Below are 24,488 nucleotides of genomic sequence, written 5' to 3'. Positions count from 1 at the left end.
CCAACCCCCCTCCTCCCGCAGCCCTGGCTCTGTTCTCGCTGCCGTCACTCCCCGATAAAGCCCCGCTGCCTCCAGACGCAACATCGCCCATCCCGGAGCAGTCCCCCGCGGGCACCCGGCGCTGCTGTTTGCTCGCATTTATTTTCCTCGTATTAAAAAGCGGTGGGAGAGAGACGGGGGAGCCCGGCGGGGCTCAGGGTTATTCAGTCGCTGGGGGGCTGACACTCGAGGCAGTCCCGCATGTCCTCGGAGTAGCTCTCGATCTGGATGGTGGTGGTGTGGAAGTGGAAGGCACGCTGCAGCCGGGAGCTGGCCTCCTCCAGCACCTCCTGCGCGTCCGCACCCGCATCTGCAAGGAGCCCGGCGGGGTGTTGGGGGCCGGGGGAACCCCCACGTCCCACCCCTCCCCCCGGACCCAGCATCCCCCAGCGCTCACTGATGGCGATGTGCACCGAGAGCAGCGGCTGCGAGGCGGTCAGCGCCCAGATGTGCAGGCTGTGCACCGCCTCCACGCCGCCCACCGCCAGCAGAGTGTCCCGCACCGCGTTGAAATCCATGCCCCTGGGGGTGCCTGGAGGGACACGGGGTGGGTTGGAAACAAGGGGGGGGGGGCACCCATCACCAGCTGCTGAGGGCTCCCTACCCTCCATGAGGACGAGGAGGACGTCGCGGAGGATGGTCAGCGTCGTCCCCAGCACCAGCACGGAGAAGAGGAAGGTGCAGATGGGGTCCACGTACTTGTACTCGGGCTGGGAGGGGTGGGAGCGGGTGAATTAGCACTCAGCCCAGTCTCACCTCACAGCTGGAAAAGCCCCTGCCCCCATGTCTCCCTCCCCTCCAGACCTTGAAGAAGATGATGTAGGACGCAATGAGGACGCCGACGCTCTGCAGAAGGTCCCCCACCACGTGGACGAAGGCAGCACGGACGCTGGCGTTGGGCTGTTCGTGGGCGTGGGGCTGCTCATGAGCCCCTCCATGGCTGTGCCCGTGTCCTGTCTGGTGCAGAGCTGCCCCCATCCTGTGGGCACGGCAGCAGTGACATCCCCAGGGCATCAGCCTCCTGCCCAAGGGGTGACTTTGCATCGTACGTACACAATGTTGACAGCCACAGCGCAGGCAGAGGTGATGAGCATGACACTGCCCTCGATGTCGTAGTCACCCAAGAGCAGGCGTTGGGCCGCCAGGTACACCAGGACACCCGTCACCACCCAGATGGACAGCACAGAGAGCAGGGCCCCCAGGATCTCTGCAGACAGCCCCCAATGTCACCGTGCCAAGGGGACAGCACGCAGCAGAGCTGTGGCAGGATCCTGGGGTTACCTGCCCGGTGCCAGCCGAAGTTCATGGTTTTGGTGGCAGGACGCGAGGACACCCAGAGGGAAAAGAGACTGATCATGATGCTGGCAAAGTCCGTCAGGAGGTGGGCAGCATCCGTCAGGATGGCCAGGCTGTGTGCCAGGTACCCGCCTGCAGTGTGGATGGGGGATCCCCATCCAGAGCCAAACACAGACTGGGTCACCCCATTGCAAAACGGGGTGCCCTGCCTGCCCCATACCTGCACCCATTGCCCAGATCGGGACAAGAGGGGCTGTGTGGGGCAGCGTGGTCACCCAGCACTCACTCACCCACTGCTTCCCCCACCATGAAGATGAGGCAGATGCCAGCAGCCACGTAGAGCTTCCTGCGTGCTCGCTGCTGCTGGTGGGGGTCGCTGTCAGCCCCCCCCACGTGGCAATGCCGGCGGTGCCGTGTTCCCAGCTCCAGGGCGGGTGCCTGGCCCTGCGCTGAGCCCTCTGCGTGCTTCTGTGCCATCCCCAGGTAGGACCTGCAGGGACAGGTGACATCAGGGCACCCGGCTGGGGGACGCGGGGAGGAGGGGACCCGCAGTCCTCTCTTTGTATTCAGCCCCTCCTCCTACATACCCCCTTTCCCAAGGTCCTCTCCCTGAACAGAAGGCTTTGGGGGACCCCATCTGGGAGCCCCGTGAGGAGAGGGGTGCACCCCCTTTACCTGCTCGCTCCCTCGCCCAGCAGCTGCTGCTTCTCCCCTCCGCCCGCTGCCATCCTGCCCGGGACCGGCGCCGGTGACCCCGCTGCGGGTCCTGCGCTGGTGGCAGCTGCGGCCGCGGCCGTGTGAAGCGCCGGGACCCGTGTGCAAAGCCAGGTCGGGGGAGGAGGGCCAGGCCGGCTGCAAAGCGCTGCTGATCCTCACCCCAGGCTGGCTGTGCTGCAGCCCGCACACGGGGGGCTGACGGTGTAGGGGAGGGAGCTGCTCTGGGCACCCCCACGTGCACCCCGGGGACACCTCGTGAGCTGCGTGCAAGATGTGGTTGCATCACGCAAGGACAGGGCTGCATTGCACCCGACCCCCCTCCCCCCCCGGGCACCCCCTTCCCACCATGGGAGCCCCCCAGTTTAAATCCAACAGATAGGCAGTTGGGCAACCCCATAGCAGTGACTGTCCCCCACTGCCCCCAGGAGCAGCATTAATTGTTGTGGGGCTGACTACAACCACGGCACTGCACTGAGCACTGCTTTCAGTGCTGCCTCAGTTTACCCTCAACCCCGAGCTGGGTTTATGTTGACACTGGAGAACTGCTGTGATTTCACACTCATGTGAGCTCAGCTCCATGCTGTCCCCTTTTGAAGCTGGCAGAGCCTGGAGCACCCTCACCCCACGTCCCGGAGGTCGGGTAAGCATTGGTCCCACACACCTCCAGCACAGGATAAATCCTGCTGGGTGCTGACCTGTCACATCCCGGGACTGAGGCCAGCATGGAGTGCCAGCACCACCAGAGATGTTAATTAGGCTGAGAATTGGGCACTGGTCCCACACCAGGGAACCCTCCCACGTCCCCGAACCCATCACAGGGAGCAGTGAGAAAACGAGAGGCGACGGAGGGAAAGAAAAAAATCAGAGCACAGGTTTTCTGTACAAAATACACAACTCCATTACAATTATATACAAAACAAGGAACATATAAAATGTGCGGAATAGTCATCTTGGCACCCATATAGAAAAGTGTCCTGTACTGGAGCAGGGTGGCCGGCCCCGTCAGCGTGTCCCCAGGTTCTGCCCTGGACATCCTGCGTCCTACTGGGGGGCTGTAGAGGGAGAGGGCAGTGAGCAGGACCCCATCAGTCCTCTGTCGTCCCCTCTGTCTGTGGGGGTTCTGCTGTGATGCTGGTGACACCGGCATGGAGGGGGACGGCCCTACCTGCCTCCACCCTTTCGGGTTCTGTGTCTTCTATTTCTTCCTCCACTTCCTCATAGAACTCATCCTCCTCATCTGTGAACAGGCAGCAGATGTCAGCGAGGGGCAGCTGCCGAAGGACCCTCAACACCAGGTCCCAGAGGGGTTTTTAGGGTCGAATTACCTGGCTCAAAGTCCAGGGCACGGACGGCATCAGCGAGGTGCTCAAGACTGACTGTGAAGGCATCCATGTTCTCGTAGCCTTGCTCAATCTTCTCCAGCCTGCCACCCTTGGAGGCTTCCACGATCCTGGGGGGAGCACAGCTGTGGTCCTACAGCCCCAATTGTAGGGCTGGCAGAGCCCTATGGCCCAGATCCAGCAGGGGATGGGGATCCCCCAGGTTCCCCCAGTTCAGTCACTTACGTTTTAATGAGCTGCTTGGCGTTCTGTGGGAGCAAGAGGAAAAGTGAGGGTGGCAGAGAAGCAGCACTCAGCATTCCCTGTGCCACCATGATGTAGCCCAAGGGGTTCCCCATGGGAAGCGAGGGTTTTAGGGGTTGGGGTCTCACCATGAGGAAGGTGGCCCCGCCAGTCTCCTCCATGGCCTGGATGGCCGTCTCTACCAGCCTGCTGGATTTCTCCAGCTGCTCCTTGTACTTGTGGATGAGGCCCTGCACAAAGCCTGTCTTGTCCTCCTGCTCACGGGTGATGCGTCCCAGCAGCTCTGTCTTCTTCTCCTCCAGCAGCGCTGCAAATGCATCAAAACGTGCACAGAGCTCCTGCTTGGCCGCCTCGCTGTTCTCCTGTAAGGACAAAGCTTTGTTCTTTCAGCTCTCATGTGCCCCCATGCCCAGGGGCTGCAACCCTCCCCTCTCAGCACTCGGTTTCTGGGGGCACGTTTCCCCATCCCTCACCTCAGTGCTGCGGCAGGAGTCCTCCAGCTGGGAGATGATGGTCTGGATGCGGTCGTTCCCCGCCACCAGCATGGAGATACAGTTGTTCAGCTCGCTCTGGGCAGGGACAGATGTACAGAAGCAACTTTAACCCCTGCGGGGCAGGGATGAGTGCTGCCAAGATATCGTGGTCCATCCCCCATCCCACAGGCTAGGGGGGGGGGGGCATCGCACTAAATATAGGGCTGTCTCCTGGTCAAAGTCAGTCTGCTGCCTATTAATACCCCATGAGGCATCCCAATGCTATTTGCAACCATCCTAGCTCAGCATATCGCCCAGGACTGGCCATACCCCACCGTGGCCCCATGTCCCCCCCCTCCCAGCAGCACCTTCTGGCCCTGGAAGATGCTCTGCAGAGGGGCCACTTCACAGTCCTTGTGAGCACCGAAGACCTTGCACATGGAGCAGGTGGGGACCTCGCAGGTGACGCAGTAGATGTTGATCCGCTCGTCCTCGTGCTCTTTGCACATGAGGTGCTCCCCCTTCTTGAGCGGCCTGCTGGAGAGAGCGGCCCAGCCACGGTGACGTCCCCATCACAGTGACATCCCCATGGCAGTGACACCCCCACCGATGCAGAACTACCACCCCACAGCTGGATCCTGGCCCCCCGTCCCCCTGCACGCCCAGCAAGCCCAGTTTGCAGCAGCGTGTCATCAGCCATGGCAGCAGTTGGGGCCACGCTCCAGGGATGCTGCACAAGCTCCTAATTTTAGCTGGGTGCTGCTGGCATTTATTATTATCATCCAACGCGTGACCCGGGCAGGGGTTTCAGGGAGCTCAGGGGGGTGACAGCCATTGAGTCACCACTGGGGGGTTTGCCAGCTCCCCCCTGGGGGCTGCAGCCACCTGCCACGTGCCTTCCATCCCTGTCCCCATGGTGCTGGAACAATATTTACAGTGGGGAAGGAGAAAGGGGAGGCAAACCCACAGGTCTAGGTCCTCTGAAAAACATCAACCCCTTTCTGTTCCCCCTCTACTGCACCTCTGTCACCGAGCAATGCTGTCAGACCACCCAGGCTGTTCCCTGTCCCTTATCACTCCCCGCTGTCACAGGCAGAGCCTGGATTTGTCCCTCACACTCCTTATCTCCAACCTAAAGCCAAAGCTGTGGGGTGCTGGGGTGGGGGCAAGACTCGTTTTAATGCCACCCAGCCAGGGCCCCGCTGTCCCCAGGGAGCAACCACAGACCAGAATGGCACAGGCTGGAAGGGAGGTTTGGGCTGGAGATTTGGGTTGGGGGTAAATATTCGAGTTGGGAACGGAGATATTGATTGTGAGGCAGAGATTTGGGTTAGGGACATGTGCTGGGGGGGGACGACACCAAGCCAGCCCCCACAATTTCTCACCCAGAACAAAATGATATGGCTGTCCCTGTGTCCCCAGGGGACCAACCTGGAGCACTCCTGCTTGTAGATGTCGATGATGTTCTCCACCAGCAGGTTCCTCTGCAGCCCATAGACACCGTGGCGGTCCAGCAGGACCTCGTGGCGGCAAGTAGGGCACCGGAATCGGCCCCCTGAGATGATGCTGCTGCCCCGGCTCTGCCAGTACGGGTTGGCAGCCTGGAGGGGGACAGGGACATCGGGGTGTCCCCAGGTGCTCCCTCAGAGCATCCCGGAGCAGGGCAACGTCCAGGGGGGTCCTCGTCTCACCTGGAAGATGTCGTTGGCACACTTGCGGCAGAGGTTGTGCTGGCAGGGCAGGATCACCACAGGCTTGCTGAACATCTCCAGGCAGATCGGGCACAGCAGCTGCTTCTCCAGGCTCTCCATGGGGTTGCCATCGCGCAGGATGCTGGGCTGGAAATCCATCGGCACGGCACTACTGCTCCTCCTCAGAGCAGCTCCGGTTCTGCGGCTGGAGCCGCTCGCGCAGCTTTTATCATCGCCCGGCGGTCACATGGAGCAGGCTCGGCTTTCCAAGGCATCACCTGTCACATGGCGGTGACAATCGAGGCGCGCGGCCGCTGTAAACAAGCTGGGGACATGCTGTCCGTGGGGACACCGGGAAATGGGGGGGAGGGGTCGGTGCTGGGAGGAGTTGGAACAGGAAGCGCTGAGGTGGGGGGTCTGCGTGGAGCATCACCCCCAAAATGCAACCACTCGTGGGGTGCAAAGCACCCGCGGGGCAGCTGATGGCTTTTTAGCTGATCTGCAGCGCCTTGGGGATGCAGCACGTGCTCGGTGTATGCACCCTCCCCTCCTCACGCTTTTCTGCCCCCCAAAAGTCCACGTAGCAGCCTGCAAGGCTGACCCTGAAAACAGCAGCACTGCACGGCACAGCCTGCACGCCCAGCCATGCCCTGAGCTCGTTTGCAAAACCTGACCCAGTAACACCAGCAGGAAAACAGGAGCGCGGCCCCTCCAGGCTGCCCCCGCTGGGAGGGCCCCGATCACATTGCCCGGCTGTCAGCTGGCACGCCGGTAAACACGGTGTTCTTCCAAACCGCAGCGCCGGTGCACAGGGAGACCTGTAAATACTGGCAGCTGCAGGGGAGAAGATAATTATAACACCTCTGCTGCGGGTCACGGGATGGGGTGGGGTGAGGTGGCTGCTCTGTTCCCCGCAGAGCCCGCGGGCAGGAGGTGCTGCAGGTGCTCAAAGGGGTGAGAGCTGAGATGATGGGGTACAGGGGTGCTGGGTGCACACGGAGGCATAGGTCCACAGATACATGGGAACAGGGGTGCCCAGATACCTGTACAGAGGGGTGTAGGAGTGCACAGGTACACAGATGCATGAGCACAGGGGTATATGAATAGGGGATCACGAGTGTACTTGGGTGCATGGCCACACAGGCTGCAAGGGTACACAGATGCACGTGGGGCACACAGGCCCGTGGGTGCACGCTGCAGGGGCTCTGTCTTTGTCACATATGCACCCCCGGGGTGGGGCAGCTCCTTCCAGGAAGGCTCTCACATGTCAAGCAAGTGACCGCGCTGAGGCTAGCCAAGCACATCTTGCAAAATGGTCCCCGTTTTGGCACTGGGAGCCCTTCCAGGGGTGGTTTGTACATTGAGGGCACACGGGGGGAGGTGGGGGGGGGGGGCAGGGGCTGGCCACCGGATGCACACCTGTCCCAGGGCTCGCCCTGCCCGGGGGTGGCACCACTGAACTCATCACTGCTGGACTCCGTTAAGGGGATTCCCACGACAGGACGGGCTGTAACGTCCTAGGCGGCTTCCCAGCTCCTCCTCAGCCCCCAGCTGGCTCCAAGCAACCCTGGCACCGCTGCCAACCAACGGGCACCGAGTGCAGCACTGCACCCACACGGCCCCCACCTGCCGGACAGCGGAGGAGCCCCGGGACAGTGCCGCTGAACGGGCAGGAGAATAAACGGATAAAGAAACAGATGGGTAAATAAAGGATAGGTAAACGAGCGGGTGAATGCATATACAGGCGAGAAGGGGTAAATAAACACGGAGATAAACGAATGAGAGCGCTGTCGCTGCAAAGACACACCGCCAAAGCGCAACCAGAGGAGCGAGGGGCTCTGCTTGCTTGCGGTCTCACATCGAGCAGGGAAGACACAGAGAAATACAGACACGGGCGTTTAGCTAAACAAGTACATACGTAAACGAGAAGAGTCCTTGTAAAACTGCATGGCCGACACGCACAGCCCTGGTAAGCAAGGAAGGAAGGAAGGAAGAAAGCAAGGAAGCGAAGCGAAGCGAAGCAAATACACGCACCAAACCACAAACACAACACCAAGCCGCGCCGCACACACCGCCTGTTACAAACGCTGTGCGCATGCGCGTCGCTCCCGCTTCTACCCGCCTCCCTCCCCCACCGCAGCCAATCAGGAGGCGGCGCGGCGGGAGGGGGGCGTGGCCAGGGGGGTCGGTCCCTATGATGGCGGCCGGGTGGCGGCGGCGCGGCGTTCGTGCTGAGGTAACGCGGGGTCGGTGCGGGCGCTGCGCGGTTCTGCCGCGCGTCACAGAGCGGCCGAGCACTGAAGGGACGGGCGGGGACGGGGGAGGAGGGGAAGGGAGCGCCGTGAGGGGCCCGGCTGCCGCCTCGGGGCCGAGCGAGGCCTCCCTCGGTTCCCCACCTTCGAGTGTACGCGGTGCTCTCGCGCTGACGATGCCTGTCTTTCTTTCTCTCTTTATTTCCCGCACTGCGCTGGCTTCCTTCGCCCCTCGCGCTGGGCAGTGGGTGTTTGTCCCCTTAACCCCCCCACTGTTGTGTGTGGGGGTCCCTTTCTTCGTGTCCCCTCCCCCCACGCTCTGAGCGCTGTGCATCGCTGCAGTTCCTGGTCCTGACGAGTCAGAAAGTCGTGTTAAGGAATCAGTCGAGGTTCCTCTCTCGTTTCATGCAGGAAGGGTTAAAAAAAATAATAATCACGGCTAAATTATAACGTGAGCAACCTATGCAGACGTCTTACAGTCAGCTGTGGGTCTCAGCTAGAGCCGCTTTGATATCCCGTGTGTGGATGGAGAGCGTGATACAGCCCTATTACTCACATAGTAATTCCCAAAAGACACAGAGAAAAAGGAGCAGGAGGATACGGGGTAGTCCTGCCTCGGCGCAGTGCAGTTCTAGGTGTGAATGGTTGCCTTCTTGAACGGTGTTTGAAACCTTATAGTCCCACCCAGATGATGTGCTTTTGCTTTCAGCCAGCCCTTACCACGGCTGCAAGCTGATGGAGTGACTTCTGAAATATTCCAGCACTCGAGTGCAGCATTGGGTTCAGTGCAGCGCTCAGAGGTACCGCCCTGTTCCCTGCAGGGTGGCATTGCCAGGCCATAAGGGGGAAAATGCAGCTCAGTTTTTGTTCATAAGTTATAGTTCTGTGGGTTTTTCCCCCTTCCCCAGAACCCTTGATCTTGAAGATGGTGAGTAGCCAGCCTAAGTACGATCTAATACGGGAGGTTGGTCGTGGCAGTTATGGTGTGGTGTACGAAGCAGTCGTCAGGAAGACCTCTGCACGGGTCGCAGTGAAAAAGATTCGGTGCCATGCTCCAGAGAACGTGGAACTAGCTCTGCGTGAGTTCTGGGCACTTAGCAGTATCAAGAGCCAGCATCCCAACGTCATTCACCTGGAGGAGTGCATCTTGCAGAAAGATGGCACGGTGCAGAAGATGTCACATGGCTCCAGTTCCTCCCTTTATTTACAGGTACATGAAGCTGAGGTAATGGGGTGGAAGTACTTATGTGGATGTGCAGCTGGGAGGGAAGGAGGTGGGTAGCTCAGATGATTTTTTTTTTTTGAGGTATGCTTAGTTAGGAGAGGGTTTCGTTTCCTTTATTTTATGTCTTTAAACGAGCACATCTGTTGAACAATCACCTGCGTCTTTTAATTTGAAGCCATGCCACTCTAAAAGACTCCAGGACTTGCTTTGCTAAGTTGAGGAAACATCACAGATAATGCACGAGGGAGGTGCAGGCTGTTGGTAGGAGTCCTGCTGAGGGGTTAGTGTGCAGTACTAATGTCTTGAGACAGAGCTCTGAAGAATTTCTCAATCTCAGGTGTCTTTGGAAGGGTCTGTCTTGATGTAGTAAGCCAATGTTTAATTCTCTCAGCAATTGTAAGCAATTAGGAGAGTTCACTGAGCTGGTTTAATTTCTTCTCAAGGAGAAATAGATGTGTGGTATGTACAGCAATAGTGGAGATGCTTTCCATTATGGGGCTGCTGAAAACTGAGCTTCCTTGAAGTTGGAAGGCATGTATTTCTGAGCAGCACTTAGCTCTGGAAGGACCTCGTGTGAGCTTGCTAGGAGTCTACCCCAACTAGAAATCATCCCCTGGCAGAAATTTGTCTCTCTGATGTTAAAAAGTCAACGGCCTGCTGAACATTTGCTGTGTTATCCCTCATCAGCTTCTATCATTTCAGTTTTTATTGTTGTCATTCTTGCATGGCTGACACTGAACCTTTTGTTATTGAGCACTCATTTGCCAACACTTCACGGCTGTCCTGATCCCGTTGTGCTGGGTGCTGTGTGAGCCTGAGAAAGGACTCTTGCCTTTGTCAACTTGCTGTAGCTCAGTCATTGTTGCTGGCACGCTGCCATGAAGGGATTAGGGTAAAATAATACTGATCAGCTTGTATGGGGAAAAAGTAGTCCCTTATCTTTCTTATCATTAGTGGATCTGTAAGATAGTGCATCAGGCTTGCAGGCAGCTGTGCGGGGTGCAGTTCTGGGGGAAGAGAAGAGGGGTGCGAGGGAGTCTGCGGGGTGGGAATGAGAGTGAGGAAGAGTTTCCAGGTTTTGCTGATGGGCTGCGAGCTGTGCAGCGTGCAGACCTTGCCCGTGTTTGGGGCACAAGAGCTGCAAGTTGTTTTCCTGCTCCAAAGAGCAGAGAAGAGCAAAGGGCAGAGCCAAGCACTGAGATCGCTTTATGATAGCATATGCTGAAAGAGAGAAACCCAGATCTCCCTTGGCTTGCCCTCTCTTCTGCTCCCTCCAGGTGATATTACGTTACTGAGCTGAACTGGTGTGTTGTGAGGGGGCCTGGGAAGGGCTGTTGGTGTCTCCTGCAGTGCTTTGAGGCCGGTGCTGTAACTGCTATCAGCTGAGCCAGGCTCGTGTAGTGAGCTAGCGTGGCTTCCTTGTGCTGCAGTCCCAGATCTGGAGGTGAATTCTGTCACCTTGATGCTGTGAACTGAGACCTGAGCACAGCTCCAGTGAGGCCGAGTGGAGGGAGAAGCTGTGTGTCATAGTGGCTCCCTCCTGTGCTGTGCAGTTCCCATCTCACTGTTACTGACTGTAAACCCTGAACACACAGTTTAAGTTCTAACACAGAACTGCTCAGAACTGGTTTGAGTACTAACTGTGCTCACAATTAAATGTAGTTATGATTTGTTACTAATTTTGCTCTTGAATGGGGAAAAAAAGCCCCACTTTTTACCAAGTATTTTAAAATGTCTCTCTGGATATTAATAGCTACGTTAACTTTTGAAGGCCTGTAGAGGCTGCATCTGCTTTAGTAAACACTGGTGTCCTGCTAACAGAAATAATAGTAAGTCTTACCTTCCTGAGTATGCAAAGAGCCACCTCAGAGGAGCTGAAAAGACAGCTTTGGAGTTGTGTGAACAGAGTTGAGCAAGAATAACTTCTTGTTTATGTTGCACGCTGTACAAAGTGGCCATCAGAACTAGCTGCTGGAGTTATTCCTTGCTCAGTTCTAGGAAATAGCTAGTGTGTTATGGTGAGAAAGGTGTTGCTTGCAGCAGCTGTTGAGCTGTGCCTATGGATTAGCATTCCCCTTAGCTGGGAGAGCCTGTGTTAATGCTTGCTAGAGTGCATTCACGTGTAAGGGATTCAGTGCAGGCTCTAAAAACGTGTGGTGGGGCTGCCTCAAAAGCAGAGGACAAACACAGCCCCGGGGTGCTGTGCAGGGGTTCCTGCTTGAGGCTGTGTTTGTACTTGGAGTTAGCAAAATGGGTGGGACGCTGTCCAGCTGAAACAGATGGGAGTGCAAGGACTGCTTGATATCCCTCAAAAAGCTGTTATCTGGGGCTGGCTCTGCCTTCTGGGTAGGAGCGTGAGTTTGATAATGCTTCACACACACAAAAATAACAAGGCTGGCAAAGACATTGTGATTTTTTTTTTTTTGTAAATCATAAGTTTTACATAAACTTTTATTTTTACCAGTTGCAATAGCTTACTCTCTGCGTTGCTGAGAGGAAGATCCAACATTTGTGCTTTTATTTTCTTTTTTCCATCATATCTTTATATTTTTGTGGTCATCGGGTAGTTATGTCACTTCTTTTCCTTATTGCAGCTTGTAGAGACCTCATTAAAAGGAGAAATAGTCTTTGACCCCAGAAGCGCATATTACCTTTGGTTTGTAATGGATTTCTGTGATGGAGGAGATATGAATGAGTATCTGTTGTCTCGAAAACCTAACCGCAAGACCAACACCAGTTTCATGCTTCAGCTCAGCAGTGCACTGGCTTTCCTGCACAAAAATCAGATTATTCATCGTGATCTCAAACCTGACAATATTCTGATATCGCAGAGCAGGACGGATGCCAGTGACTTGGAGCCCACCCTGAAGGTAGCTGACTTTGGGCTGAGTAAGGTATGTTCAGCTTCAGGACAGAATCCTGAGGAACCAGTCAACGTAAATAAGTGCTTCCTATCGACTGCGTGTGGGACAGACTTCTATATGGCCCCTGAAGTCTGGGAAGGACACTACACTGCCAAAGCAGACATTTTTGCACTGGGGATCATAATCTGGGCGATGCTAGAGAGAATCACATTCATAGACACAGAGACAAAGAAAGAACTTCTGGGTAGTTACGTCAAGCAGGGGACAGCAATTGTGCCCGTTGGAGAGGCACTGCTAGAAAACCCTAAGATGGAACTGCTCATCCCCGTAAAGAAAAAGTCCATGAATGCACGGATGAAACAGTTGCTTAAGGAAATGCTGGCCGCCAACCCCCAGGACCGCCCTGATGCTTTCGAACTAGAGCTGCGATTAGTCAACATAGCTTTTAAAGACAGCAGCTGGGACACGTGACCTGCGGAGCAGTCCCCTCCTGGAAGAGCTGCTCCTAGCCCAGCTGATGGTGCAACTTAATGGCAGTAAAGAAACGAGCCTGATCTCAGACCTGCAGGGTGTAGTTTCTGTTGGCGGAGTTTTGTTTGAGTTCCATGAATTATTAAGAATGTGAGTTGGCAGTTGTGTTAGCGACGCGTTGTGTTTGTTAGCAGGATGTTATGTGTTCAGTCTTAAGATGTGACAGTGTTCATTTGTGTGCGTTGGCAGTGGGACATCCCGAGAGCTGAGACTTGATTTCCAGCCGTATCTCAGAGTATTTAACACATTCCAGTTTCCTATATCAGTATTAGGAACTCTTCTGGAAGAAGAGATTTGCATGCTGGTAGTGCAAATCTTCAGGTTTGTAAAGTAATTGTGTATATATTTATGCATATGAGTGACTGAGAGTGTGTGCCTGCAGGCGTGTTGCATTCCATGAAGAAGTGACACTTCTAAATTATTTGCTGTGGGTCTGAATGTTTGGGGTCTGCTAGAAAACTGGGTGAAGAAGATGGATGAGAATCATTCCTTCTCCGGTCCGGAATAAGTTTATTATTTATTTTTATCTAATGTTAAAGATAGGGTCTGAGACTTGACTTTGTGAACGAGAAATACAACGCAGGTGTGTCAGCAGCTCTGAAAGTGCTGAGGTGGCCAAGCTTTGCACTCACAGCCCAAGGAGCTGGGCACTGAGGGAGTCCAGTGACAAGTGTCTGCAGCTGGCTGCTAGCATGTTGGCGAGGTCATTAATCATTCCATTTTGCTTTCTCCTACTAATCAGAGACTTTATTAATCCACTAATCTACAGTTTCACACCATGCTCTCTGCACTTTTATCTGTAGTCCGGCAGCAAACCAAGTATTTAGAGTAGGACTGTACTGTGAGCTTCCTTTATGAGAACATGAATGCACAGTGTGGGAATCCAGCAGCACGAAGCACTGCTTTTAAGAGCACTCAGAATAATGGTTCCAGCACAGCTGGATTTCGTGTTACTGGCCATGGGCTCTTCTGGTGCAGACTGTCACCTGGGAGTGACAAGAAGAAAAAGGGGTGACTGTCTCACTGAACACACGTGTTCTCTTAGGAACCAGTGAGAGGCATCTCAGGTCTGTGTAGCAGCCTTGGCCTGTCTCTGGATTTGTTTTCCTCCTTTTTGAAAGCTGTGACTGGTAGGATGAAAGCTGTGCAGACTGCAGCAGCAGTTCTGACCTGTAGCCCAGACTTGGGGTCCTTGGCCCTTAATTCTTGTCACTTCACTCTGTGTAAGGCAGCTTGCCTAAACAGGGATGCTCAGACAGGCATACTTTGCTGCCTTGAAACAAAGCCGTGTTTCGTGTTCAGAAGATGTCACAGAAGGAGCTCTGAGGTGATCCATCACCTGAGTGCAGCAGAGCACCTCTGGGAGCATTGGTTGGTGGGGATGGAGGTGAGTGATGGAGGAGGGGTCTGCATGGGTGTTCCCGTGTGCTGCTGTCCCTGCAGGGAGCTCAGGCTGCAAGGCAGGACGTGGAACCTGCCTGTGGGTAGTGCAAGGCAAGGGGAGATGCACCTCTCGTGCTCTGCAAGTGGAGATCTGCTCATACTCATGTTTTAACTGCGTTCACTGCAGGTGAGGACTCAGCTTATTACCAACAGGAGGAGAACAAACCTCTTGCTGTCTGCACCAGTGCTTTTACACTACTTCCATCCCAGCACTGATCATCCAGTGTGGATTTTGTGAAGTTTTAAGAGGATATATCATCTTCCATGTTAAACTTGAGAGGTTTCGGAAGTACATTGGCTTCTTCCTCTCACCTACCCACCCCAAAGACAGTTAATCTTATAGCATTAAATGCTGCAGAGCAATAGCACTTCCCTTTAAGGTGTGAATCCTCTCTCTCTCCTCTTGAGCACTTCAGAGGTTGAGCACTGAGCGTGCACCGAGCAGCTCCATGGAGCTGGGTGTTAATGAATGCCACAGAAAAATAGGGTTTTTTTGACTCCCACAGTGTTCATTTGCACTGAATGCCACTTTAAAGGGTGGGGGTACCTGAAATCCCTCATGGTGCTTAGCATTGCTGGTGGGTGCCACTTGTGGAGCAGTGGTCCTTGAGCTGTGTGTTCTGTTTGTTGTCCAGGTCTGTTTTAAAGCCTTACGATAAATCAAACTTGTAGCAGCTACAGAATTGTTCACCAGCACGACACAAAGTCAAGATACTCTTCAGCACTCAGAAAAGGTTTTTCAGGTCTTTCTTTAAAAATTGTAAGATATATTTTATGCAGGATTTATAATGGAGAGATTGTGTAACTTATTAAGTTCATGCCTTTTTTTTTTTTTTAAATAAAATCTGAATTTCAATGGAGCTTTTGAACTCTACTGAGAAGTGCTTTCCTTTGCTTTCAGTTGGCACAGCCATCTCCCCCTCAGCCAAGCTTCAGGATGGTTTCTTTGCTTTGCTAGAATAGCAGTGAGCTGTAGCAGTTCATCACGGTCACACTGTAAGTGATTTTGGGCTTGTAAAAGGTGCTGGGTTGGCTGACAGAGGCAGTGCAGAGCTTTCACTGGTATGTGATGAACTGCTGGAGGTCCTGACAGAGCAAGGCCACGCTGGGTCTGAAAGTAGCAGGCTTTTGGAGCTGTGGCCTCGTGGATCTGTCTGCTCCTGCTGAGCCTCTTAAAATGAAAGCAGTGCTCCTCTGGGCGTGCTGCTTCGTTTTCAAAGACAGGATTAAAGGCACAGCAGTGTTCTTACATCCTGCATGGGCTGGGAGCTGTTCCTACAAGGGGAGCGAGTACCACCCTGGCCTGTATGGAAATCTCTGGCAGGCTCTGTCTGCTGTTACTGGTCCTACTGGATTTATGGGGCTGTGAACCAGATGCTGATGCTCCTCCCTCTGCAGCCAGCTTCCCTCGCAGCGTGTCTCCCTCTGAGTGCTGGAATTGGAAGGTTTCATCCCGACTCCTCTGGTTGTTGCTGCTGGGTGAGCCCTGCTGTCCCCTCCTCTAGCAAATCAGGATCCCCCGTGCAGAGGGATGAGTGCAGCCTCGTGGGTGTCCTCCTGCATGTGTCCCTCCAGTGTCTGTGGGCCGAATGCTGTTTGATCCAGCCCGGCTTCCTTGCAGCTGCTGGTGTGCTCCTGGGGCTGAACCAGATGTAAATGGTGCCCTGGAGGTTGGGTAGGTGATGGTGACCTGCTGGTTTCACATGCCCCGGGAAACCTTAGAAATAAAGGCAAGGAAATGCTATTACTTATACATGGCGCAGGAGTCTAAAGTCACTTGCATGTTTTCATTAAGCTGTTGTGCAGGCTGGGAGTGGGAACACCCTGAACTGGGAACCTTGTTGCTCTGTTTATCTCAGCAGCCAGCACAGACCCCACTGTGTGCATGGTTTGCTGTTCCTGGTGCTGCACACACGCAGATCCCCACCTGGCTGGGAGCTGTGAGGTTAGACCTGTGTGTCAGCACAGAGAAAGGGATCAAAGCTGTGATTCCTTTCCGTTACAGGATAATTAAGCACCTTAATTAAAGGAGAAAGTCACCTCTCTGGTTAGTTGGAAGAGCAGTGATTTTGATGCAAGCTTAATTCTTCCTCCATAAAGTGAAGAAAACAAAACCCACACGCTTGAAATACACCCAGCACATGGAAAAATAATGTGAAGAAAGGGCCCACGACAGATAGGAGGTGTAAGCAAGGCTGCATCCAGCTCCAGTGGCACAACCTCTGCTTTATTTTCCTGGTAGGGCAGAGCAGGTTGCCTGTCCTGTTTCCTTGGCTGTGAGGTCTGCCCTGCCGTGCTGGGGTTGTGAACTCCCCTCGTTTGGGTTTTCTTTTGCTTTGTGTTCTTTCAAACAGAGCTTTCCTCAGTGCTGTCCAATCGCAGCTGCTGCTGAGCTGCAGTGTGATGGCAGGTGTTGCTCTGTGATGTCCTGCCCCTTGGAAGGATGCCCACGTTTCAAAATCACTGGGTTTTTTTTCCCTCTCTTGCACGGTGTCTCGCTGAGCAGACATGCTCAGGTGCACTTTGGACTGTGGACAGAGCAAACACGACTTGTGCATTACCCTCTGCCTTGCTGTACCCACGTCCTGTGAATCCTCTGTGGTGTCCCAGTGCTTTCAGTCCTTACTGGGACCTGTGCTGTAAACCCAAGCAGCAGTGTCCCAGGGAGAGGTCATGAAAGGAGTTTCGTTTCCTTTTTGGTCGGGGTCTGAGGAGCAGTCTGTGCAAAGTGCTGGCTATTCTTACACACCGTTAGGAAAGAGGGGCTCATATCGAATGTCACAAACTGCCCGGAGTGTCTGCCCTACATATGAGGAGGGGTGGGAGGTGGAGGTACTGGAACAAGCTGCTGCTCCTCTCTGATGGCCTGGTCTCTAAGTATTTGGGGCAGCCTGAGATGCTTCTCCTCTATAAGCAGAGCAGGGGAAGCATGGAGGAGCTGAGTGACCCAAAAGATCATCCAGCAACCCGCTGCATCACAGCAGGAGGAGCCGTGGCTCAGGTGATACTCTCCTTTAAGTCACTTTTTTCCCAGCTGAGTTTCCAGGTTTATGTGGGTGCCTGAAGCACAGAGCTGTTCATAAGGGCTGTGGTTGGTGAGGAGCAGATGGTGCCTGAGCTGCGGGCAGGTGGCAAACTGGAGCTGCGACACTGGGCCAGGAGGAGGAGGAGGAGGAGGAGGAGGAGGAAGGCTAACTCCCTGCAGTGCCTCCCACACACAGCTTGCACCTCTCGAGCACCTTAGCCAGGTAAAGTATGCAGGGGTGGAGTGCTGGAGGATGTGGCTGACTTGCTTTGCCTTTCTTAAAGCAGGCAGAGGGAGAAGCAGTGTTCAGTCAGAAGCTGAGGCCTCTGGGGTTTGAAGTGAAACTGTGCACCATGAAAACGTTTGTGGGTTTGCTGTAGCATCACAGACACGCCCTGGGGAGGCCCTCCATCACAGCAGCTCCTCCCACCTCTCCCAAGAGCTTCTTTACTTCCCAGACACAGGCGTGAGGAGTCATCCAGGCCCAGCACCTCCTGCAGTGCTATGAAGGTACATCTGTAGGGCACGAACGTCTGTGTGAAGCTCAGGGTCTTCCTCCTGTGCTCTCCAGTTTCTGTTTGTGAGAGCTTGTGGATGGCTGCCTTAGATGAGGTGTTGGTTTCAAATTTATTGAGGCCCATTTGAGCCCTTGATATTTTTAAGCTAGTGCAGCAGGCCTTGCACTCCTGCTGGCTCCCCAATAAAAGTCCATGCATCTCGGGCCCTTGGCACGCAGCCGTACTGCCCCAAGCCTGCCAGCTCACTTCAGCTGCTCTCCTGTCCGTGGCATTTACATGGCCTCAGACCAGAAGGGGCTTTTGTGGGTTGTGAAAGTAAGTCGACAAGTAGCAACAGATGGTAACGTTATCAGTTTTACAGTCGTGTCTGCACCTGGTCACTGTGGTGTTAGTGATTTCCAAAGGAGAAATGCATCTGGAAAGGTGACTGAGGGGCACGTTCACACCTGAGCACTCTGCCAGGGGCAGACTGAACTCTGAGAAGTTATTCAGATCCACTTATTTACCACTTATGTCCAATAGTCCACAGATAGGGCTGTTACCCCTTCTGCTTTTCCTTCTATCCTGGTGCATGTTGGGCTGTTGGGGCACGGGAAGCCCGGGGGTCAGACTCTGCTCCCAGGAGCCTCTGACCCACAGCTGTGCTCAGGGCGTGCAGGGGCAGTAGGTCAGCGTCCTGATGACTATACAAAGAGCCCTTCTCCTCTTCACAGGAGTGGGCTGTGAGCTCTGCCAGCCATGCCAAATTCCCCCTCTGGAAATCAGCTCATCCTCCAATCCTCCCTGCAGCATCCGTTGGCCACGGACAGCTCAGCCTCCTCTCAGTGCTGCTCCTGCTGCTCTTCTGGGACGGGTCAGAGCTGTGCATGGGCCCTGTTGGTCTCAGTGGCAAAGCCTCATCACCTCGCCTAGGCAAGCAGGAGCTTCCCCGTGCCAGGAAGGGCCCCTCAAACCATCCCCTTCTGTATCCCCAAAGGAACTGAAGTTGGGATTTTAACAGTTCAGCAGTAGATACGTGCTGTGTGTGCCTCCCCAGGGCAGCCTGTCTGTCTGCCTGTCTGTGTGTGTGTGTCTGTCCATCCCTCTCCCAGCAGGGGAAGTGGCAGCGCCTGCTGGAAGTGCCTCACAGGAACACCAGCATCCGCCAGAGCAAGGTGAACCAAGGCTGCTCTGTACGGGAACGGCGGGCTGGCTTCCAGCTCACTCAATAAAGTGTTTTGACAAACAGTGATTGCTGTTGCCTGGCATTAACAATAGGCTCCCCTCCTCCCCCAGGTGGAAATCTGTGCTCTGTGTGGGGGAGGGCAGCAGATCCCCATCCCCCCCAGCATGGGTTTCTCAGCCCCATCCCCTTTTCCTCATCTTCCTGTGGAGCACTGCATCCTGCGTGGGGAGCGCAGTGGGGGTTCCTCCTCCTCGGGTCGGCCCCTCCTCAATTTCAGTGGGGTTTGGCCTGTGCCAGCAGAGCTTGGACAAACCCTGCTGCGTGGGATGTTGCTATGGTCTCAACTCCAGCGTTGTGCCCCCAGCACTGCGGTATGGCCCTGGCCCCAGTGCCCCTACCCAGGGGCAGGCTGGATGCTGGTGGAGGGAGTTTCCACGGGGATGGGCAGGGCTCAGTGCTGCCTCTTTTCTCTTTCAGAAGCAGACCCTACAGTTCCCACACTGAATGTCACATCTCTGTCCCCACTACAGCCCGCTGGTTCCCTGCAGGTGGTGGTAACGTGGCTGCAGCATGGGCTGTACCCTGATCCCATTCAGCATGGGAGGGATGCAGGGAGCTGAGGTCTGCCCGTGTTCTGGGGTGCTGGGAGTGGAGGTGGGCTGGGGCTGGAAAGGACGCTCAGCCCTCCGGGAAGGGGAGAGGGCAGAGGTAAAAATAACCCCTGGTCTGGCTCTGGTCCCCGTGGCTTCCTGCAATTTACAGCCCTTCCCGGGGGATGGGGAGGCAGGAACCTGCCTGGATCAGAGCTCACTTTGACCCTTTCACCACTGACAGACTGTACTAGGAGGACCTTGCTTTGCCCCATTCCTGTGGGCTCAAGCAGGACCTTGGGGAAGGGGACTGCAGTGCCAGGTACTCACTGCCCCGTTCCCAATGCACTCAGTGCACACGGGGTCAGACACAGTGGGCTTCACTGGGGAAGACAGACACTGCTGCCATGGCCTCAAGGGTCAGAGAGATGGAGGGGAGCCTGTCCCTGAGCTGGGATCCTGGGTGTGACCCCATAGAGCTGGGAGAGGGAGCCTGTGGCTGTGGGGGAGTCTGAGGTGCAAAAGCTGCAGAGACTGAGGGCTCGGTGCTGGCAGGGTGGTGTCACAGAGCAGGATGTGCTGATGGGGCTGGGCTGGCGGGGGTTAATGGGGTGGCTCTTCCTCCCCCTCTATATGAGGCTCCTGCGGCTCTGGGCTCAGTTTGCTGCTGGCTGCCGGAGGGAACAGGAGCACAGGAGACCGACCAGCACCCTGCACAGGCCCAGGTGAGCACAGGCAGCCCCAGCCTGGGCACAGCCACTGGCACATATGGGTCCCGGGGTTGGGCTGGGGGCACAGGGACACCACAGCCCTGGGGAGGAGGGAGGGTGACGGGACCACGTGCTGGGAGCAATATCCACGGAAGCACTGCAGAGTTGTGCCTGAAACCCATGGAGATGTGTGAGCTTGCCCCTTAGGGGCACAGGAGCTGAAAACCTCTGTTCCCCAGTCTACCCGTCAGTAAAACGGGGCTGGATGTGATGCTGAAGCCCACGGGCTGTGCGTGGAGGCAGAAGGCTCCCAGGCTGCCTGCCCTCTGGTCAGCACGTCCCCATTGTCACCCCAGAGGTGGCTCTCCAGGGCCATTTGGGCCTCTTTTGCTCAGGGACACCATCTGCTTTGGGCATTTACAGCCCCCACCAGACTCCACCTCCACTACTCAATTTATGGCCCCGCTGCTGTGGGTCTGCTTGGTCCCAGCCTTGTCCCCCGGTGTCCCTGCATGGGTGCTTGGTTAAAACCGAGAGCTGTGATGTCCCTTTGCCCCTAGACACTCCCCAATTAACAGTAATATGAGAGGAACTGATTACCCCTGGGATAAGGGCTTTGGGACCCCTTGCTGCAGAGGGACAGGACAAGACAGGATGAACCCTCTGCCCTTGGCAGAGTCGTGGTGCCGACCAAACAGCCTCTGCTTAAAATAAACCTTCCCGGAGCTCCTTTGTTTTCTTTTCCTGAAAGGGAAACAGAGCCGGGAGCCCGGCCCAGGCCAGCACCGTGGGGAGCCACGATGCCCCGCACAGCACAGAAACCCCAGTGGTCAAAAGGGCCCCACTGCTGGCACACGGGGAGGGCTGGGGAAGCACACCAGCTTCCCCGTTCTGTCTTTGTTCTGCCGTCCTCGGGCTCGTAAAGATAAAGCAGCAGCTCCGGTAATTTTTCCTGTTTGAAGCTGCTCTTGGGATCTTTGCTTCCCTCTTCCTGCCCATGACTGATCCTGCACCACTTTGCAGGGGGAGGTCCACCGCAGGCGGGGATCAGTCCCGCTGCCCTGCACAGCTCCGTGTCACTCCCCGTCCTTCTGCAGGTGCCACATCCCTGCTGCCGACCCCATATCCCCCCTGCTAACCCCACCGCTCCTCTCTCCTCCCAGGACCGCGTCTGAGCGCAGAAGCTGAGCACATCTCCGAGGTCCCCATCCCACGCAGGGTCGGCTGGAGGGCGATGGTCCCCCTCGGCAGCACTCCCCGCGCCGTCTGCTCCTCCGGCCGCGGTGTTTCCCCGCTGCGTTTGCTGAACCGGGGCCCTGAATACCTACGGGATCAGGTATCGGGGGGCAGCGGGGGCCGCGCTCCCAGCGCCGTGGAGCGGTTGGAAGCGGACAAAGTGAAGTACGTCAAATCGCAGCAGGTCATCAACAGCCGGCAGGAGCCGGCGCTGCGGGGCTGCTCGCCTCGCTGCTCTCCCCGGGGGCGGCGGCTGCTCACCCTGCAGCAGTGCCGGGGATCGGAGCTGAGCTGCGACGGCAGCCTCAAGGTGCCGGGTCCCTCGTCCCCTGTGCCGCGGAGGGGAGGCGGCGGCGGCAGGCGGCTGCTGAGACCCGACTCGCTCATCATTTACCGCCAGAAGCGGGACTGCCCCGTGATCAACAAGGAGAACAGCAAGGGCTACGGGCTGGTGCGACGCCTCTTCCAGGGGCCGCTCAGGGACAAAGCCCCCAGCTCTCCCCCGGCCCACGGGTCGGATAAAGCCCCCGAGAGCCCCATGCTGTGGGTGTCCATGGAGCAAGAGGAGGACGTCCTGATCCCTGACAGCCCCGTACCGCAGCCCCCCACCTCCCCTGGCCCCAGCAGACCAGCGCTGGGCCTGCGCCTGTCCCTGCCGCTCTCGGAGAAGGAGCGCTTCTTCAACTACTGCGGGCTGGACCGGGCCATGGTGGAAGGGCTGGGGAAGGAGCGCTTCGCGCCAGCGGGATGGGACGCTGCCTCGGCACGGCTCCACGGCTCCTGCGAGTGGGAGCCCAGCCAGGAATCGGGGTGCGGCGGGGAGGATGCGGGGCCGGGTGAGGAGGAGCCAGACACACGGCCCTGCTCCGCCATTTCGGTGGTGGAGCGCAACGCCCGCGTCATCAAATGGCTCTATGGCTGCCAGCGAGCTTGGGCGGCCGCCAAGGAATCCACAGTCTGAAAGGAAGCGCCCCAAGCAGCCGTGTGTGGGTCTAGGTGGAAGAAACGTCACCTTGCTCTTGCTGGATGTGGCCTGGGGACCGCCAGCACCCGGTGCTGCTTGCAGGCCAGCAGGAACACCATGCCTACCCTGAGCAGAGTCAAGGTCTACCCACAGAAGGGACAAGTGGTCTACCCCTTGGCTATGCAACCCACAGATAGCTGCTTTTTGGGGTGTGGGTGCTTGGCTGAGCGTGGTAGGGTGCCCAGGGATCTCCTTTGGGTGAGGACAGCTTCAGCTGTGGTGGCTGGCGGGCTGTTCCTTGCTGGGTCCCCACATCTTTGTCTTCCCTGTTTCTGATTGTGGTCTAGGATGGCAGCATCCTCCCCATCAGCCTCAATGGGAAAGCAGCTGTTGGGATGGGAGCAGGGCTCAATAAAGCTGTGGCTTTCTTCTAGCACGGCTGCATCTGTGGTTTCTTCCAGCAGTGCCTGAGTGGATGGGGGACGCTTTGGAGATTGGGGTGGCAAGCCCCCTCCCATCCCTCTGGAGGGACACAACCCCCTGGGGCAGCTCTGAAGTCAGCTGGACAAAGGCAAAGAAAGCACCACGCATGCTCAGGGAGAAGGGCACCGCGGGGTCTTTAGTGCCAACACCTCCACATCGCCAGGGCCCATCACAGCATCACTGGCTGGTGCTGCTGCTGCAGAGCCAGGTTGGCACTGCCTCCTCTAGTTGCCCTTGGGAGCACTTTTATTTCGGATTTCAGCCAGTTTGCTGGCCAGGAAGCCCCATCTGAAGGCTCCTTCCTCTGGCTCCCGCAGGTCGCTGGGGCCCTCATCACCCGGTGACTCCGTGGGACTCTCACCCAGCTCTGGTGGGGGCACCTCCTCGTCCGGTGCTGATGCCTGCTGCCACTTGCTAGCGAAGAGATCCCAAAAGCCACCTGCTTTCTGGGTGGGAGGCAGCTCAGCTGGCACAGCAGCCAGGGGGCTAAGGGGAGAGCAGGGGCAGGGATGTGGACGCAGGGACTCCTGAACTGCTCCAGTGTCGGAGCATATCTCGGATCCCCCACTCTTGGTCCAGGGGACAGAGATCACAAGTGATGGGGGAACATGGGGATGCAGAGCCCAGGGCAAAATCTAGGCTCTGGGTGCCCCCCCAGCCCCAAGACACAACTTACTGGTCAGCGCAGGGCTCTGGGTTGAGCAGCTGGTGCTCATCCTCACGGCTGAAGAGGGATGAGAGCGTCCGCCAGCCCCCCTGGACCTGCAGTTGAACCACAGTGGGGTTCAGTGGGTGTCACTGGGGCTCCTGGTCCCAGCAGCACCCCCACAGCCACGATCCTCACCTTCCGTGCCAGCTGGGACACAGGGCCGGACCCCTCCTCCATCAGTGCAGGGTGCTCAGCTGCCTCCATCAGCTCAGAGGGGTCTCCCTGCAAAGAATCCCACCTCGTGAGAGAAGGGGAGGGCAGGGGGCTCCGCCAGGCCGCGTCCCCCCCACCCTCCATTACCTCCTCCTGCAGAGCACCATCAGCCCGTGCCCCCCCCAGGGTCTGCAGCACCCTGGCCTTGTAGAGCCCCCAGATGCCCTGGGTCATAGCGAGGGGCTGCGGGACAGAGGCGCAGGGCAGCGGCAGGCGGCGGGGGGGGGTGAGGGGAGGGGGACGGGCTTTGCTGGCGATCCGATGTCCTCATGAAAGTTTCAGGGGCCGCGCTCCACGCACAAAGGGGAACCTGAGCCCACGGGAAGAGCAGCGGGCGGGGGAGCGCTCCGTCCACCCGCTCCCGGCGCTCCGGTGAGCACAGTGAGGAGCACTCCACAGCGCCATCATCAAACGGCGGCTGCGTTCCCCTGCCCGTTTCGCGTCCCCTCCGTGCGTACCCACGAAGGACCCGCACAACCCACGCGCGGCGCGGACCGCAGCATCAACAACGTGGGGCGGGCGGGGCAGACACCGCTTCCGCTCCGCCGGGCGCATGCGTAGTACGGCCGGGAGGACCTGCTACCATCGAGACTGGAGGACTGCCCGTGCAGAGCGGTGACGGCAAAAGAGACGCAAGGGCGGATCGGCGCGCTGCTGCCGCCTGCTGGCCGAGCGCGGAACTGCAGGCGCTGCTCCGCACCCCGCGCCGACGCGTTGGGAGCCGCGGTCCCGCAGCGGTCCCGGCGCTGCTGAGCGGCTGC

General features: G+C 56.9%; 5 protein-coding genes across 7 annotated transcripts; 2 read left to right on the top strand and 3 right to left on the bottom strand.

Moving 5' to 3' along the window:
• Positions 1-203: 203 nt before the first annotated feature.
• SLC30A2 (solute carrier family 30 member 2) lies at positions 204-2,063 on the bottom strand. The gene is made up of 8 exons (XM_065744586.1): positions 2,011-2,063; positions 1,626-1,825; positions 1,321-1,467; positions 1,093-1,246; positions 844-1,018; positions 644-749; positions 437-571; positions 204-349 (listed from the first exon to the last, which is right to left on the bottom strand). The coding sequence occupies exons 1-8, from the start codon at positions 2,061-2,063 to the stop codon at positions 204-206; spliced, it is 1,116 nt and encodes a 371-aa protein (XP_065600658.1).
• Positions 2,064-2,916: 853 nt separating this feature from the next.
• TRIM63 (tripartite motif containing 63) lies at positions 2,917-6,005 on the bottom strand. Of its 2 annotated transcripts, none has more exons than XM_065744565.1 (9): positions 5,800-6,005; positions 5,540-5,709; positions 4,477-4,645; positions 4,109-4,204; positions 3,764-3,997; positions 3,618-3,640; positions 3,378-3,502; positions 3,218-3,289; positions 2,917-3,104 (listed from the first exon to the last, which is right to left on the bottom strand). In XM_065744565.1, exons 1-9 carry the CDS (start codon positions 5,956-5,958, stop codon positions 3,094-3,096), a joined length of 1,059 nt encoding a protein of 352 aa, XP_065600637.1. In that variant the 5' UTR covers positions 5,959-6,005; the 3' UTR covers positions 2,917-3,093. The 2 variants fall into 2 exon arrangements, with proteins under 2 accessions (XP_065600637.1, XP_065600638.1); XM_065744566.1 differs by having other exon boundaries at positions 4,477-4,642.
• A 1,975-nt stretch (positions 6,006-7,980) lies between these two features.
• Positions 7,981-13,791, top strand: PDIK1L (PDLIM1 interacting kinase 1 like). 2 transcript variants are annotated; one of them, XM_065744528.1, is made up of 3 exons: positions 7,981-8,035; positions 8,960-9,261; positions 11,871-13,791. In XM_065744528.1, exons 2-3 carry the CDS (start codon positions 8,977-8,979, stop codon positions 12,609-12,611), a joined length of 1,026 nt encoding a protein of 341 aa, XP_065600600.1. In that variant the 5' UTR covers positions 7,981-8,035; positions 8,960-8,976; the 3' UTR covers positions 12,612-13,791. The 2 variants fall into 2 exon arrangements, with proteins under 2 accessions (XP_065600600.1, XP_065600599.1); XM_065744527.1 differs by having other exon boundaries at positions 7,989-8,035; positions 8,535-9,261.
• A 5,475-nt stretch (positions 13,792-19,266) lies between these two features.
• Positions 19,267-22,407, top strand: FAM110D (family with sequence similarity 110 member D). The gene is made up of 3 exons (XM_065744777.1): positions 19,267-19,370; positions 20,051-20,137; positions 21,286-22,407. Exon 3 carries the CDS (start codon positions 21,357-21,359, stop codon positions 22,317-22,319), a length of 963 nt encoding a protein of 320 aa, XP_065600849.1. The 5' UTR covers positions 19,267-19,370; positions 20,051-20,137; positions 21,286-21,356; the 3' UTR covers positions 22,320-22,407.
• A 462-nt stretch (positions 22,408-22,869) lies between these two features.
• Positions 22,870-23,948, bottom strand: CUNH1orf232 (chromosome unknown C1orf232 homolog). The gene is made up of 4 exons (XM_065744539.1): positions 23,815-23,948; positions 23,650-23,736; positions 23,482-23,567; positions 22,870-23,291 (listed from the first exon to the last, which is right to left on the bottom strand). The coding sequence occupies exons 1-4, from the start codon at positions 23,899-23,901 to the stop codon at positions 23,030-23,032; spliced, it is 522 nt and encodes a 173-aa protein (XP_065600611.1). The 5' UTR covers positions 23,902-23,948; the 3' UTR covers positions 22,870-23,029.
• Between the last annotated feature and the right edge of the window lie 540 nt (positions 23,949-24,488).

Source organism: Cyrtonyx montezumae, unplaced genomic scaffold (assembly GCF_038088225.1).
Source record: "Cyrtonyx montezumae isolate F1298 unplaced genomic scaffold, pur_monq_1.0 scaffold_31, whole genome shotgun sequence".
Classification (NCBI taxonomy): Eukaryota; Metazoa; Chordata; class Aves; order Galliformes; family Odontophoridae; genus Cyrtonyx; species Cyrtonyx montezumae.
The sequence above is the reverse complement of the archived record's forward strand: the minus strand, read 5'-3'. Positions and strand labels throughout refer to the sequence as shown.

Excerpts from the sequence above, each read along its gene's own strand:
- FAM110D (XM_065744777.1), top strand. The coding sequence starts at position 21,357 with ATGGTCCCCCTCGGCAGCACTCCCCGCGCCGTCTGCTCCTCCGGCCGC.
- PDIK1L (XM_065744528.1), top strand. The coding sequence starts at position 8,977 with ATGGTGAGTAGCCAGCCTAAGTACGATCTAATACGGGAGGTTGGTCGT. Across the intron at positions 9,262-11,870 it reads GTTCCTCCCTTTATTTACAG|CTTGTAGAGACCTCATTAAA; the intron begins GTACATGAAGCT and ends TCCTTATTGCAG.
- SLC30A2 (XM_065744586.1), bottom strand. The coding sequence starts at position 2,063 with ATGGCAGCGGGCGGAGGGGAGAAGCAGCAGCTGCTGGGCGAGGGAGCG. Across the intron at positions 1,468-1,625 it reads CATGGTGGGGGAAGCAGTGG|GCGGGTACCTGGCACACAGC; the intron begins GTGAGTGAGTGC and ends TCCACACTGCAG. Across the intron at positions 572-643 it reads CCTCCTCGTCCTCATGGAGG|GCACCCCCAGGGGCATGGAT; the intron begins GTAGGGAGCCCT and ends GTGTCCCTCCAG.
- CUNH1orf232 (XM_065744539.1), bottom strand. The coding sequence starts at position 23,901 with ATGACCCAGGGCATCTGGGGGCTCTACAAGGCCAGGGTGCTGCAGACC. Across the intron at positions 23,568-23,649 it reads TGTCCCAGCTGGCACGGAAG|GTCCAGGGGGGCTGGCGGAC; the intron begins GTGAGGATCGTG and ends GTTCAACTGCAG. Across the intron at positions 23,292-23,481 it reads CCAGAGCCCTGCGCTGACCA|CCCCCTGGCTGCTGTGCCAG; the intron begins GTAAGTTGTGTC and ends CTCTCCCCTTAG.
- TRIM63 (XM_065744565.1), bottom strand. The coding sequence starts at position 5,958 with ATGGATTTCCAGCCCAGCATCCTGCGCGATGGCAACCCCATGGAGAGC. Across the intron at positions 5,710-5,799 it reads GTGCCAACGACATCTTCCAG|GCTGCCAACCCGTACTGGCA; the intron begins GTGAGACGAGGA and ends GTCCCCCTCCAG. Across the intron at positions 3,290-3,377 it reads TGCCCTGGACTTTGAGCCAG|ATGAGGAGGATGAGTTCTAT; the intron begins GTAATTCGACCC and ends GCCTGTTCACAG.